General features: G+C 45.0%; 1 protein-coding gene across 1 annotated transcript in view; it reads right to left on the bottom strand.

Annotated features, from left to right (window-relative positions):
* ttn.2 (titin, tandem duplicate 2) overlaps window positions 1-15,932 on the bottom strand; it is a 218,262-nt gene that overhangs the window by 79,877 nt on the left and 122,453 nt on the right. Inside the window, exons 135-154 of the mRNA XM_080904000.1 lie at window positions 14,559-14,674; window positions 14,178-14,477; window positions 12,930-13,229; window positions 12,716-12,821; window positions 12,284-12,480; window positions 11,732-12,037; window positions 11,494-11,647; window positions 9,974-10,098; window positions 9,760-9,878; window positions 9,476-9,656; window positions 4,765-5,067; window positions 4,139-4,663; window positions 3,727-4,029; window positions 3,302-3,458; window positions 3,033-3,175; window positions 1,650-1,768; window positions 1,360-1,537; window positions 910-1,194; window positions 532-825; window positions 124-423 (exon numbers count right to left, since the gene is read on the bottom strand). Coding sequence (XP_080760126.1) covers window positions 124-423; window positions 532-825; window positions 910-1,194; window positions 1,360-1,537; window positions 1,650-1,768; window positions 3,033-3,175; window positions 3,302-3,458; window positions 3,727-4,029; window positions 4,139-4,663; window positions 4,765-5,067; window positions 9,476-9,656; window positions 9,760-9,878; window positions 9,974-10,098; window positions 11,494-11,647; window positions 11,732-12,037; window positions 12,284-12,480; window positions 12,716-12,821; window positions 12,930-13,229; window positions 14,178-14,477; window positions 14,559-14,674 — 4,511 coding nt within the window. The remainder of the gene's footprint in view (window positions 1-123; window positions 424-531; window positions 826-909; window positions 1,195-1,359; window positions 1,538-1,649; window positions 1,769-3,032; window positions 3,176-3,301; window positions 3,459-3,726; window positions 4,030-4,138; window positions 4,664-4,764; window positions 5,068-9,475; window positions 9,657-9,759; window positions 9,879-9,973; window positions 10,099-11,493; window positions 11,648-11,731; window positions 12,038-12,283; window positions 12,481-12,715; window positions 12,822-12,929; window positions 13,230-14,177; window positions 14,478-14,558; window positions 14,675-15,932) is intronic.

The following is a 15,932-nucleotide window of genomic DNA, read 5'->3' as shown; positions in this document are numbered from 1 at the left end:
ATGCATGAGCCATGAGCCAAGTTATTAGCGTCCACCAGGGTTGACCTCTTTATTTTATATACATTTCTCTGGAGAAAACTCTTCCATCCATTACTTGAACAAGTAGAAGTTTTCAGGCTTTACCTTCATCATCTTGGATAACCACAGTCAGTGGGATGGATGGCTCACTCTCTCCAATAAGGTTGGCACACTTGATTCTGAACTCGTACATCCAGGCATCATCCAGGCCCTCCACAGTCATAGTCATGTTGGGACAGATCTCAGTGTTGCAGGGCTCAAAGGCCTGCTGGTCCTGCCTCTTTTTCTCAACAAAGTAACCAATGATAGGGCTGCCGCCATCATTACGTGGTGGTTTCCAGGCGAACGTGATGGAGTTCTTTGTGCGTTCAGTGTAGTGGAACTTCTCAGGATATGATGGCGGGCCTGCAAAACCACACAAGAAACTTGTTTCAAATACACTTCCACATTTCACACTGCTTCTAAACACAAAATCCCCAACATCCATAGAATGAAAATAAACGTAGCACTCACCCTGTGGGTCTACAGCCTTGATGGGTCCTAGCTCAACAGGTGGGCCCAGGCCATATTTGTTCTTGGCGATGACACGGAACAGGTATTCTTGTCCCTCCATAATGCCCACACACTCACACTTGGACGAGGCGGTTTCAACAGGTTGCCTCCATGTGTGCATCTTGGGATCTCTTCGCTCCACGAGGAAGCCGGTCAAGTCACTGCCTCCATCGTCTTCAGGGTCATCCCAGTTCAGAAAGATCATCTTACGAGTGACAACAACAGGCTTCAGGTCTGTGACAGGTCCCGGGACATCTGAAAATAAAACAATATTATCCTGTTTGATCATTTGTTCAACTAATTACAAGTTCAGACTGAATTCTAACGTCCTGGACTCACCCATGACCTCCACTCTGGTCCATGCAGACTTGATGCCACTGGGGTTGCAAGCGGAGATTTGATATTTTCCGCAGTCTTTCCTCTGGACATTCTTGACTGAAAAGATGCTGTTGTTGTCCTCAGTGAGGATCTCCGCACGGTCTTTGTCGGGTTTGCCATCATCCTTGGTCCAGGTGATGGCTGGGTAGGGTTTACCTGTGACTGTAGCAGGTATAAGGAGGTTTTCTCCAGCTCTGATCACGACGCCATTCTTGACAGACAGATCCAATTCAATTACTGGGATCTCTGTTAGTGATGACCAGCAAAGAAGCAAAGAATGAAAAACAAACAAATAAAATACAAGAAGAAGAAGATATACATCAATACGAAATTAAACAAGATTTGATCTAATTGAACACTGGTTCAAATTTCTACATTTTTAAAAAAAAATTTCTGAGTTTTTCAGCTAACCTGCAGGATTTCTGACGAATACAGACTCTGTGAATCCTGGTGTTCCCTCTCCAGCAGCATTACAGGCAATGACTCTGACCGTGTACTTTGCTCCCTCTCTGACTCCATAAACAGTGAAGTTCCGAGTCTTCCACGGACGTTCCGTAGATCTTGACCAGTCCTTGGTACCAGCCATAGCCTGAATAACACCACAAAACAAACAAGAACATCCATCAGGACTGAAATCAACTTCTAACATGACAGAATCTCAAAAACAAAGTTAAAAACCTATGAGAAGTAACTTTTTTCACCTTATCCACATGATATCCCAGGATTTCCCCACCTCCATTGTCAGCAGGCGGGTCCCACTCAACTTCGATGGAGTGGTCAGTAGTTGCTGCCACTCGGGCAACTGGAGGACCTGGAGGCACTGTAGGGTCAAAGTAAACACAGATGAATCTCACCCTATGATTGACTATATTTCAGTGAGAATAACTATACCCAGATGAGGTAGGAAGTAATTCAGTTCGAATATTATACTAAAACAAAAAAACACTTGGAAATCATCTAATCTAATGTTTTAGATCATCAAACAAATTGTATTTAACAAAGACAACATAAGTAAATAGAAAATGCTGTTTTTTTCATGATGATTTCATTTAGTACAAGAATCCAAACCTACCTGGCCCTATATGAAAAAGTGAACCTAACAGCTGGTTCTACCACCTCTCGCAGAAAGAACTGCAATCAGGTGTTTGCAATAACTGGCAATGAATCTTTTATATTGGTGTGGAAGAATTTTGGTCTACTCTTCTTTGCAGATATGTTTGAATTCAGCCATATTGCCCTGTTTGAAGTCATGTCAATCCATTTCTATATGTTTTAAGTCTGGAGTTACTCTTGGCTACTCCTAAACCTTCAGTTGGGCTTTTTAGGCCATCCAAACGTGAACTTGCTGGTGTGTTTTGTATCATCGTACTGCTCCATAACCTGGGTGCGCTTGAGCTTCAGGGCACAAAGTGATGGCTGAATATTCTCTTTCAGGATTTTCTAGTAGAGAAGAGAATTCATGGTTCCATTCATTTGCTCATTTTATGCCAGATGCAACAGGACTCTTCAAAATGTTAAACTGTAACCCTTTCCCTCCACGGCGGCGATGTCTCATTCGAATGCTTGCCATATTAACTTTCGATGGCACTTTATCTGCCTGCCATGTTTGACCACAGATAATGGGGAATCAGGGTTCGATTCCAGAGAGAACCTGACAAACGACTACCACATCCAAGGAAGGCAGCACACGCACCAATGATCCCCTCCCGACTCAGGGAGGTAGTGATGAAAAATAACAATACAGGACTCTTTCGAGGCCCTGTAATGTGAATGTGAATGAAATAATCTTTTAAAAAATATTTTCTATTTACTCAGGTTACCAATTTCTAATATTAAAATTTGTTTGAAATTTTATCTGAAACATATAAATGTGACAAGTATTAAAAAAACCCAAAAGAAAATCTTAAAAGGAGCAAATAATTTTACCATAACTTTTTCTTCTTCATACTTCTAAATTCTAAAAATTGCCAGTTGCTCATTTTTCAAATATTAAATAAATGTTATAGATGGATATAACTAAGAATAAAACATTTAGTGACAACTCACAGTTCTGTCGAACAAAGGATTTAGAACAGTTTACGTACAAATTGCTGGCTGGGCAGTCTTGGGTTCAGAGGGAACACTGAACTTTCCAGGGCCGGCCTGGTTTTCGGCAGCAACTCTAAAGATGTAAGTCAGCCCCTCGATCAGACCTTCAACATTTAGCTCAGGGACAGGGATGATGTTCCTGAAGACCAAAGGTACCATGAAGGCTTTGTTATTACCCTCACACAAGCCAATATGCACTTTCATGTGTCTTGTTGCAAATTGGAAAAGAAAGAAAGAAAATGGTTACATTGTATGGTTTTCTCACCTATTTACACGTGCCCAGTGTGAGCTGTTGATCTCACGGCGCTCCACCCAGTATCCCAAGATGGGGCTGCCATTATCATTTGGTTCATTCCATGTGACCAGCATGCTATTGGCTGTGATGTCATCAACTTGTGGTTTATCAGGTGCTTCGGGAGGTTCTAAGGACATACCGAGATGAAATAGCAGAACAAAAATAAGTGGTATGTTACTATTGTTTATATACCTTTAAGTTCATTAATAGCACAGTTATCTGTTAATTAATCTACATAATGACATATATTTAATTTCAGTTGACCTTTAATCAGTTACAAACATTTTTGTGCTTTAAAACTTTACAAACCAAGCTGAAAAAAACAACAAACAAATAAAACAAAACCAAAAACTAGCTTACAGCATAGACCAGAATAATAATAAATGCACCCATACCAAAAGGATTCTTGGCAATGACCGGTTTGGAGACACAGGGTGGGCCTGCACCATACTTGTTCTCAGCCACGACCCTAAAGATGTACTCCTTCTTTTCAATGAGTTTGGGCACCAAGTAACGACATCCTTTCAATATTGCGGTAACGGTGCTCCAACCAATCTCCAGCTTGGAGTTGTCTTTCTGTTCCAGGGTGTAGTTGAGAATCTCGCTGCCACCATCATCCAGAGGGGGATCCCACTTGCAGATCACAGAGTTCTTCCTCACCTCCTCGAATCTAAAGTTTACGGGAGGCCCGGGAGTATCTGTAGACAGAATAAATGTTCAGATTTGAACTTTTTGTATCTTTTTTTAACACATGATTAGCTTTAAAGTATAAAGCTTTGGTTATAGAAAACACAAAAGAACTCGCACCGAGTATGTTGACCTCGCAGGTTGCCGAGGCAATGCCATGGTCGTTCTCCACCTTCACCATGTAGACACCATGATCAGGGCGAATCGAGTCCCTGATAACGATAGAGGATACACCCTTGTGGCTATTGTCGATGGCCAGGCGTTCATTTATGGTGGGGTAGTCTGGCTCCTCGACCTCTGGTTGTGGAACTTCCTCCTCCTTTTTCACCTCGCCTTCTTTTTTCACCTCGCCTTCTTTTTCCTCAGGTTCTTTCACCTCTCCCTCCTTCTCCTCTTTCTTCTCAGCTGTCCCCTCTTCTTTCTCCTTTTCCTCCTTCTTTTCCTCTTCCTTCTTTTCCACCTTCTTCTTCAGGGGTTTTTCAGGTCTCTTCCGGAGTGGCTCAGGCTGAATTGATTGGTTGTTCCAGTACCAGGTGATCTGAGGGTACGGAGATCCTGAAATGTTGGCATCCAGGCAGATCTCGTAGCCTCGCTTCACGGCGAGACCAGACTGCAAGCTGCCACTCAGGAAAACCTTTGGAGGATCTAAGAGAGAAATAAAATCAGACAAACCGAAATGCGTACCTAGAAATAAAGAAAGTGAGAGATAGATCGAGAGAGAACGAGACCACACAGCTGATACATACCAATGGTATCAGCGGCCTTGATAAATGGCGTGTTGCGTGATGGCTCACTGATCCCAGCAGCATTTTCAGCTCTGACTCTAAAGGTGAAGTTCTTTCCTTCAATCAATCCTCTGACGGTGTAGGATACTACAGGCACCAGGAAGTCATTGCACCTCTCCCACTTGTCCTCTCCTTTCTGCTGCTTCTCTAGGATGTAGCCCATGATTTTGGAGCCACCATCATACATGGGAGGCTTCCAGGTTAGAGTAACAGTACTGGATGTTGGGTTGTGGGTTTCCACATCCACTGGTGGGTCAGGAGCATCTGGAACAAGATTTTGCATTCAGTTAGATTTCTCTTGGAAGCAAAATGTCAAACATTGAAAACTTAGGAAAACTAAATATTCATTTTCATACCAACACCAACTAGAATCTTGATATAAATGAGTAACAGTAGGTGGACATTAGGTAAGGCTGCACTTTTTGCAGCGATCTCGTATAGAAAACTATTCTGCGCATATATAAAACAGGTCCGTGGCTCCGAACTGTAGTACAGGGACCTCTGGCTGATACGTCGGGTTCGTGTCGGGCTCGTAGCTGAAAACGAGCTTTACTTTGTTGTCTGGGTCAAGTTTCAGACAGAGAGGCGTTGAAAGGCTGCTCCAACAGAACTTATTGTTTCAGAGGAAAACAGGAACACGGTGTACAGTCGAGTCTTAATAGCTTACTTACAGCTGGGCTCGTCAGGCTGCAGTGGTTATTATTATTATTAACGGGCAACCGTGGCTCAGGGGGTTGGGAATCGCATCTGTAACCGGAAGGTCGCCGGTTCGATCCCTGGGCTCTCTGTCCGGGTCGTTGTGTCCTTGGGCAAGACACTTTACCCTACTTGCCTACTGGTGTTGGCCAGAGGGGCCGATGGCGCGATATGGCAGCCTCGCTTCTGTCAGTCTGCCCCAGGGCAGCTGTGGCTACAACCGTAGCTTGCCTCCACCAGTGTGTGAATGTGAGAGTGAATGAATAGTGGAATTGTAAAGCGCTTTGAGGTTCTCGAAAAAGCGCTATATAAATGCAATCCATTATTATTATTATTATTATTATTATTATTATATTTACATGCTTCCAGCTTCCGTTTCTGCTCGGTGACAAGCTGAAGAGGAGACATGGGCCCATCCTCCCGCAGGCCCACCACCCGCAGGAGGCGCCATAGGGGTCGGGTGCATTGTGTGCCGGGTGGCGGCCAGGAGCGGAGGCCCTGGCGGACTGACCTCCGGCTGCCAAGACTGGCAATAGGGACATGGAATGTCACCTCTCTGGTGGGGAAGGAGCCTGAGTTAGTGCGTGAGGTTGAGAGGTACCGGCTAGATATAGTCGGGCTCACCTCTACACATGGCTTGGGCTCTGGAACCAGTCTCCTGGAGAGGGGCTGGACTCTGTCTCAGTCTGGAGTTGCCCCTGGTGAGAGGCGGCGGGCTGGGGTGGGTATTCTAATATCTCCTCGGCTTGCTGCCGGTACTTTGGGGTTTTTCCCGGTGGACGAGAGGGTTTGTTCCCTGCGCCTTAGGGTCGGGGAACGGGTCCTGACTGTCATCTGCGCTTATGCGCCGAGTGGCAGTTCGGAGTACCCAGCCTTCTTAGAGTCCCTGGGGGGGGGGGTGCTGGAAGGTGCTCCATCTGGAGACTCTGTTGTCCTGCTGGGACACTTCAATGCTCACGTGGGTAACGACAGCGAGACCTGGAGGGGCGTGATTGGGAGGAACGGCCTCCCTGATCTGAACCCGAGCGGTGCTTTGTTATTGGACTTCTGTGCTAATCACAGTTTGGCCATAACGAACACCCTGTTCGAACATAAGAGTGTCCATAAGTGCACGTGGCACCAGGACGCTCTAGGCCGTAGGTCGATGATCGATTTTGTAATCGTATCACCAGACCTGCGACCATATGTTCTGGACACTCGGGTAAAGAGAGGGGCTGAGCTGTCAACTGATCACCACCTGGTGGTGAGTTGGATCAGGTGGCGGGGGAGGACGCTGGACAGACCTGGTGCACCTAAACGCGTAGTGAGGGTGTGCTGGGAACGTCTAGCAGAGGCCCCAGTCCACGAGGTCTTCAACGCACACCTCCGGCAGAGCTTCAACAGCATTCCGAGGGAGACTGGGGAAATTCAGTCCGAATGGACCATGTTCAGCGTCTCCATTGCCGAAGCTGCTGCATTGAGCTGCGGCCGCAAGGTGGTTGGTGCCTGCCGTGGTGGTAATCCCCGAACCAAATGGTGGACACCTGAGGTGAAGGGAGCCACCAGGCTGAAGAAGGAGTCCTATCGGGCTTGGTTAGCCTGTGGGACTCCGGAGGCAGCTGACAGGTATCGACAGGCCAAGCGGAATGCGGCTCGGGCAGTGGCTGAAGCAAAAACTCGGGTGTGGGAGGAGTTCGGAGAGGCCATGGAAAAAGACTTTCGGACTGTCTCGAAGAGATTCTGGCAAACCGTCAGGCGTCTCAGGAGGGGAAAGCGGTGCTCTACCTGCACTGTGTATAGTGCTGGCGGAGCGCTGCTGACGTCGGCTGAGAAAATTGTCAGGTGGTGGAAGGAATACTTTGAGGACCTCCTTAATCCCACTGACATGTCTTCCGAGGAGGAAGCAGAGTCTGGGGATGAGGGGAATGACCCGCCAATTTCCGGGGGCGAGGTCACTGAGGCAGTTAAACAACTCCTTGGTGGCAGAGCCCCTGGTGTTGATGAGGTCCGCCCCGAGTTCCTGAAGGCTCTGGATGTTGTAGGGCTGTCCTGGTTGACACACCTCTGCAATGTTGCGTGGAGATCAGGGGCAGTACCTGTGGACTGGCAGACTGGGGTGGTGGTCCCCATCTTTAAGAAGGGGGACCGGAGGGTGGGGATCACACTCCTCAGCCTCCCTGGGAAAATCTATGCCAGGGTGCTGGAAAGGAGAGTTCGTCCGCTAGTCGAACCTCGGATACAGGAGGAACAATGCGGTTTTCGTCCTGGTCGCGGAACACTGGACCAGCTCTTTATCCTCTCGAGGATACTTGAGGGTGCATGGGAGTTTGCCCAACCAGTCTACATGTGTTTTGTGGACTTGGAGAAGGCATTCGACCGTGTCCCTCGGGGTGTCCTGTGGGAGGTGTTGCGGGAGTATGGGGTGTCTGGCCCATTGCTACGGGCCATTCGATCCCTATACAACCGTTGCAAGAGCTTGGTTCGCATTGCCGGCAATAAGTCGGACTCGTTCCCGGTGGGTGATGGGCTCCGCCAGGGCTGCCCTTTGTCTCCGGTTCTGTTCATAATTTTTATTGACAGGATTTATAGGCGCAGCCAAGTGGCGGAGGGCTTTCGCTTTGGTGGCCTCAGAATTCATCTCTGATTTTTGTGGATGATGTGGTTCTGTTGGCTTCATCGGGGGCGGGCCTCCAGCTCGCACTGGAACGGTTCGCAGCCGAGTGTGAAGCAGCGGGAGTGAGGATCAGCACCTCCAAATCTGAGGCCATGGTTCTCAGCCGGAAAAGGGTGGAGTGCCCACTCCGGGTCGGGGATGAGTTCCTGCCCCAAGTGGAGGAGTTCAAGTATCTCGGGGTCTTGTTCGCGAGTGATGGGAGAAGGGAGCCAGAGATCAACAGACGGATTGGGGCTGCAGCTGCAGTAATGCAGACGCTGCACCGGTCCGTCGTGGTGAAGAGGGAGCTCAGTGTAAAAGCGAAGCTCTCAATTTACCGGTCGATCTATGTCCCTACCCTCACCTATGGCCACGAGCTGTGGGTAGTGACCGAAAGAACGAGATCGTGGATACAAGCGGCAGAAATGAGCTTCCTCCGAAGGGTGGCTGGCCTCTCCCTTAGAGATAGGGTGAGAAGTTCGGCCATCCGGGAGGGGCTCAGAGTAGAGCAGCTGCTGCTCCACATCAAAAGGAGTCAGCTGAGGTGGTTCGGGCATCTGACAAGGATGCCCCCTGGGCGCCTCCTGGGTGAGGTGTTCCAGGCATGTCCCATCGGGAGGAGGCCCCAGGGCAGACCCAGGACACGCTGGAGAGATTATATCTCTCGGCTGGCCTGGGAACGCCTTGGTATTCCCCCGGATAAGCTGGAGGAGGTGGCTGGGGAGAGGGAGGTCTGGGCCTCTTTGCTTAGGCTGCTGCCCCCGCGACCCGGCCTCGGATAAAGCGGATGAAGATGGATGGATGGTAATAATTAAAAAAAATATTTCTTCATGTCATTATGCAACTAGGGGTGACATGGGCCGCGAGATTGAGACAAAGACATTAGAGCCTCCTAATGCGTGTTTTGTTTGGGTTTCCATCGGCGTGGAATCACCAAAATAGAGAGGGCATAGCCTAACATATGAAACAGGAAAAAAACGCTGTGTAATCCCTTTACTTCAACAAAGTAACTGTATTCTAAATACCACCTTTTTAAACAGTAACTGTAATGGAATACAGTTACTCATATTTTGTATTTTAAATACGTAACGCTGGTACATGTACTCCGTTACTCCCCAACACTGAGTACAAGTGCTATAAAACTTTAAGAAATAATAATCAATCTTAAACTGGGAAAATCACACAGTATCATCTGTGCTGACTCCTGCTGCTATCCCTCGAATGGTTAAGGGTGAATACTTTAGCTAATCTCCATCTCCATCCCAAGTGATCATATTCTCTACTGGCATTCTCACAGCAGGAAGTATAATCCTTGTATGACATCACCAGATTCGATTTCCTTACGTTTCTGGTCCTCGGCGATGACTGGGTTGCGGAGCTCGATGAACTCTCCTCCTCCAATCTTGTTAACGGCCTGGACCCTGAAGTAGTACTCTCCATTGTGGATGAGATCTTTGACCACCCAGCTCACCTTGCACTCTCCTGACATTATGTTGACGTATGTCCTCCTGCCGGCCTCACGCCGCTGTGCGGCACCACAAAAGGAACAAATGAAAAAACACATGAGCATTTTATTTTCACTGTCAGATTTCTAACGTGATCAGTAAAAACACGCTGCCATCTCAGACCTGCAAGACATAGTGAAGAATTGGACTACCACCATCATAATCTGGTGGATCCCATGAAACTTTACAGGAGCTCTTTGTGATCTCAGAAGCCACAATTTCCTTGCAAGGACCAGGAAGCCCTGAACACAAAGACATAGAGACATGAAAAAACATCGGCTCCAGGTTCAGTGTGTCTCTCCAGTGATGTACAAACTGGCCATGTGTGTTTAAATACCGATGACTTTGACATTGATGGTGGCACTGGCACTTCCCAGCTTGTTTTCTAGTGTCACTTTGTACACTCCAGCATCGGCATGAAGACTGCTGTCAATCTCCAGGTGACAGGAGGTATACTCCTTCCTGTTGAGCACCAACCAAGAAAGAAAAGACACAAAGCCATTTTAATGGAGCTCATGTTGGGCTTTTTCCCAGCAAAAAAAGATCAGTTTTCTACTGTTTGTTTGAAGAGTAATTTCAATATAGTATTCTTTAAAGAATATGTTCTTCTATTATATCAGTCATTCCATCTCAAATCAGTACATCCATGAGGGTCTGAAAGGCGTCTATAAATAAAATGTATTATTATTATTATTTTATTACATGTTTGGTAACATTTCTACTTAAACAACTCCAATTTTCTTAAATGTTTTATGGTCCAAAGTTTACCCATATATAGTGAGTGCTGTGAAATTTTAGTTTTATACATTAGAATTAGTGCTGTCAGAGTTACTCTCGTTATAATGACGTTAACGTCATAACCGCATTCACGCGGCAGATCTCTGTTAGCACGGATTGGCCCATGTTAGGGGCTGCACGGCACTAACGCGCTAACAGGCTAACCGTGCTAACACTTTGACGCTGTGCAACCCTAAAACATGAAATTTTAGTTTTTGACATTAAAATTAAAAAAGAAATATTTTTTAAATGGTCACTTTCAGACCATTGTTTTGCTAACTGAAATATAAATATATGTGTCAAAAACTAATAAAAACTGGTCTTTCTAACAGCTGAAATAGATCAATTTGGGACAGATACGCACATAAAAAAATTGCCTACTAACCCCTCTGACCCTAAATCCCTAATCTATCCCTAACCCAACCCTAAACCTGGCATGACTTCTACAGGTAAGCAGAGATCAGGCATGTAAATACATATAAATTCCCCATTCTTTATATTCCCAGATCGGGTGCTAGTAGAGGCTGGGAGTTTGAGGGTGCTGCTCAGTTTCTTGGACAGCACTCTTCTACCTCTTAGTATATTTTAAACTTAATTTTAAATATCAGACTGAATGCATTAAGTCTCAAACTGTTGGGTAGAGCAAGTGTCAAAAATGAAAACTATGAATATGTTTTAACAACATTATTTTTCAGTTATCACAAAAAGCAATACCTGGATACGCTAGAATTTTTTTCTATATTTTTCTTACCTTAACTTGCCACTACTCAGACATTTACACATCGGTCCCAAATTAAGGATCTTGATGCATTTTGATGGTAAGAAAAATGAAAATTTTAGACTCAAATATTCATGTTCAAACTTTTCCTCACATTTAAATGTGTGAAAAATGGCTTGAAAGTGGGTGGATTGTAGATTTTTATTTATTTTTTTGTTTGTTATATTAGGATTAAATTTCACAGCAAGCATAAAGTTTTTATGCAAATCAGAGATGGATGAGTGTAAGGCCTGTGCTGGTGTGAAATGAAATAACCGATATGACAAAAGTTCTAGATGAAAGGATTCGCACAGAACACTCACCTAAAGCCAAGGCGTTCATCCGCCTTCAGCTCTTTGCCATCTTTGTGCCAGGTGATTTTAGGTAAGGGGACTGCTCTAAAGGGAACTGGGATGTGCAGCTTTTCTGTTTCCACAACAACTAGATCCAGAGTCTGGAATTCCAGAGTTGGGTTGCCTGAAAACACAGAAAAACAAAATCTTTCTCAGCCACAAATGAAGGGCACCGGTGACTCTCAGAAACAAATATGAAGATTCTTACAGTCAGAGTCTTTGGCAAAGACATTTTCAGAGATGTCCGACGGTTCGCTCTCTCCGATAGCATTAACGGCCCTCACTCTCAGAATGTACTCCTTTTCAGGGGTCACACCCTCCTCTACACGGTACTTGAGCTCCTTCACTGGACGGGAGTTCACCCTCATCCACTTCTCAGTTCCAGCCTCGCACATCTCAATGTGGTATCCTCTGACAGGGGCACCGCCATCTGTTTGTGGAGGTTTCCAGGCAATTGCCAGGAAGTCTCGGCTGGCTCCAGTCACGTGTAATTCAATGGGTGGTGATGGGATGCCTGGAGGGGAGAATATAAACTCAGACTCTCCGCACTTTAAATTGTTTTTACTGTTACAATATAATTATTAATGAATTGAAAGCCTTTATTGTCATTATACATAGTATAACGAGATTAGAAACAGCTCTATAAAAGTGCACACATGCTTATAGCATTTTATAAAAACTATACAATAATTTAACTATACACTTACTGTAAATATATGAAGCTTATTTATTTATTTTTTTATCTATTTCCTGAGCTGACCTGTTGGATCTTCTATGGTGAGAATCTCGGTGGGTTCACTTGGGTGTCCACTGCCAGCCTCGTTCTCAGCTCGGACCTGGAACTGAACCTCTGTTCCCTCAATGACGTCTGTTACCCTGTACTTACAGTCTGGACCCGAGGTCTTCCCACATTTCACCCAGCGAGTTCCAAGCTTCTCTTTTTTCTCAATGGAATACCTGAACAGCCAATGGAATACAAGGGAAATAGACCTTTATACATACTAGGTCGAGGAAACAAATCTGCTGCTTCTGCTGCAGGTGCCATTTACATGGTGATCTACTAAGTGCCTATCCTGCATGAGAAACGTAAGGAAATCAGTTTTGCAGAAATGTTTAAGTTGCACGGGACTTAAGTTGTGCAATGTCACATACAGGGTACAAGATAAAATGTGATAAAATGGTAAAATGTAACCTGAGGATGGGTCTTCCACCATCGTTTTTCGGTGCCTCCCACTGCAAGTCCACATATCTTTTGGTCACAGCACTGACAGCGAGAGCGTAGGGTGGGCCAGGAGTACCTGGAAATGAGGAAACATTATCGTCGTTCTTTGACAGATCAGCAGTGAGGATTTTCATTGCCTTCAAATTGAAATGATTTGTGCGACTGCGCATCCTTTCTAACTTACTGAAAGTGTCTTTTGCCAGCACAGAGTCCTCCATCTCACAGAAGGGTCCGACACCCACAGCGTTCTCAGCAGCAACACGGAACACATAAAGCGACCCTTCATTGAGCGGTTTCACGTCGCACTTCAGCTCTTTGACTGTGGTGTCCACAGTCTGCCAACCTTTACGCCTCACATCACGTTTCTCCACAATGTAGTTGGTGATGGCTGAACCTCCATTGCGCTCAGGAACCGCCCATTTCAGCTCAGCACTGTTCCTGCTGATGTTGACAACCTCTAACCAGCGTGGAGCTGAGGGAGGGTCTGGGGAAAGGAAGACAAACCACAGTTTTAATCTGTCGGTGTGACCTGGCCAGCTTCAGAGCACCAGCTGTCGGATGTGTCGCCCATATACCATAGTGTACCACGCTTATTCTCTACCAGTTTGTCTTACAGGGAAATGTTTTGACTGTTTAAAACTTCAAATATTCCAACAATTAAAACTAAATTTAAACAATTAAACTCAATTTAAGAAAATGCGAAACTGTGCTTTACATGTCACATCATTCGTCTTTTCCAGATGAAAAACACATTTCATCTAAAAAACCTGTTTAATTCAGGGTGAACGTACTCAGAGTTTGAACACTGATCAGCTGTCCTACAACAGTAAATGCTGAGCTGCCAGTCTGAGAGGTCAGCTGTTGAACGGCCCTCCTGTCTTGTACTCCCCACATAGACGTTTTCCCGAGGGCGTTCCATTTTTACCAATTATCCAAGCGTGCATTTAAGTTTTGGTTTTCAGTTTTGGTACTGAAGCAATGATATATCCCACTGTACTGATGCTCATGATTGGACATAGATTTAAAAAACAAAAAAACCCACCCTGAATAAATGCAAAATTTTAACCTTATTTTGAACATAAAAAATAATAATCAACCCACCTCTGTGTATTTTTATGGCAGTTTTATTAGCACTCTGAGAGGCTTATGTGGGAACCTTTCTCAGAGAACCCCACGTATGCTTATTGTACAGTTAACCGTTTGTGTTCTGGACATTTGTTTTTATTTCATGTTTGTCTAAATTGTCTGACAGCACCTGTGTTATAGAACCACACACACTAAATATCTATGTTTATTTGTGTGTGTGTTATAAATTGCACATTTTTTTAAGCTCACCCCTCTTGTATTATGTGGCAGTCAGTGCAGAACAGATCATTGATCTATGTTTTACTCCAGTATGTTTTTCTGTTTTTAGATCATGAGTTATTCTTACTGAGTCTCTCTTTGCAGAGCACTGGGTCACTGGGTTCACTGGGTTCGCTCTCTCCAGCCACGTTAACAGCTCGCACTCTGAACGAGTACTCCTGCTTCTCCATCAGGCCCTTTAGGAAATATTCCAGCATGGGGATGTTCTCTGCCACACGGATCCAGTCCGTGGTGCCGGTCTTTAGCATCTCAATGACATAGCTATCAATCTTTGCTCCGCCATCATGCTCTGGTTTGGTCCACATTAGGAAGCATGACGTCTTAGCTACGTCCTTCACTGTGGGTTTGCCAGGGGGCCATGGAGGGTCTGGTAGGAAAAACAACCGTGACATATTTATCTATTCTAAACAGATTTAAAGTGCTTATAGAAGTAAGGGAAATTTAGTACCAATAGGATCTTTAACAAGGATTGGATCTGTCTCCTTGCTGGGTTTCCCAGTTCCGGCCAGATTCTCAGCAAGGACTCGGAACTTATACTTCTTCCTGGTTGGAAGACCTTTGACCCTAATGAAGAAAAGTACACTGTAATCTACCAAAGAAGCTTAATGCAAGAGTCAGTTTTGAAATTCGACAGCAGAGTAGCTAGGCTAACCTTTTTTGTGTCTTTGACTGGTCAAAAAAGTTATAGCATATGAAAGTTCTCTTTTTACCTGCATTTTAATGCAAATATAAAAAACTTCAATAACGTTTTGTTTTTCAGTTTATACTGTTGCCTCATTTCCATTGTCAGATGTTGAATAATAGAGATGATGCATAATCTTAGTTTCCCATATGCTTTTACACAAATCAATTGTTTTTAACTTTGGGAACCATCACAAGTTGCAGTGCATTTCGGATGAAGACTCAGTGGCCAGTATCAACACTGCTGTGTTGCTGCTGTAGTGTTGCAAATGTGAACGATGGAGATTGTTGTGGAAGTTTTCCATTAAGTAAAGCCTGCAGACGAGCGGTGAGCGGTAGCTAACATTCTTTAAAAAAAAAAAAGCTAACATTCTTTAATCACAAACAAAGAACAGAAAACCAAGCTTGGTGGAGCCTGCATGATCGTGGGGCAGACTCAGCTAAATACCGTCTCCAGGAACTAAAGGCAGTACACAGCTGTTTCACAGCTTAAGGTTCGCACTCCCTTGCTACCTCCCAGAGTCCTCGAAGAGACAAAAGACTCTTCCTGTGGAGTTGTCTGCTTGTCTGCTTCCCCCCAACTTCCTTACCAGACCCCCACCATTTGTCTAAGTAAGTAAGTAAAATTTATTTATATAGCACATTTCACAGATAAAAATCACAAAGTGCTTTACAATAAGATCAGACATACAAGTTTAAATTAATTAAAAGCCTGTTTGTATAAAAAATGTCTTCAGCTGCTTTTTAAAGGAGTCAGTAGAGTCTAGACAGCGTAAAGACAACGGCAGAGAGTTCCACAGCCTCGGTGCCTGAAAAGCCCGATCCCCACGTGTTTTAAACCTAGTACGTGGGACCACCAGTAGCCTCTGACTTGAAGACCTAAGTGCTCGGGATGAAACATGAGGTTTCAACAGGTCAGAGATATACTGGGGAGCTTCACCGTGCAGAGCTCTAAAAGTTACACCTAAAATTTTAAAATGAACCCTAAACTGCATGCTAAAGAGACATGCTAAAATCCAGGGATTTAATTCATCAGATCTATTTGCCAGACAATTTTTCAGCTCGGTGTAAGAGACTGAAGCACAGCTGTGACGGCTGTATGAATTGATTGCTTCAGTCAGCCTTTGTCTGTTGGAATCAA

This window comes from Rhamphochromis sp. 'chilingali' (assembly GCF_963969265.1).
Source record: "Rhamphochromis sp. 'chilingali' genome assembly, chromosome: 14".
NCBI lineage: Eukaryota > Metazoa > Chordata > Actinopteri > Cichliformes > Cichlidae > Rhamphochromis > Rhamphochromis sp. 'chilingali'.
The sequence above is the reverse complement of the archived record's forward strand: the minus strand, read 5'-3'. Positions and strand labels throughout refer to the sequence as shown.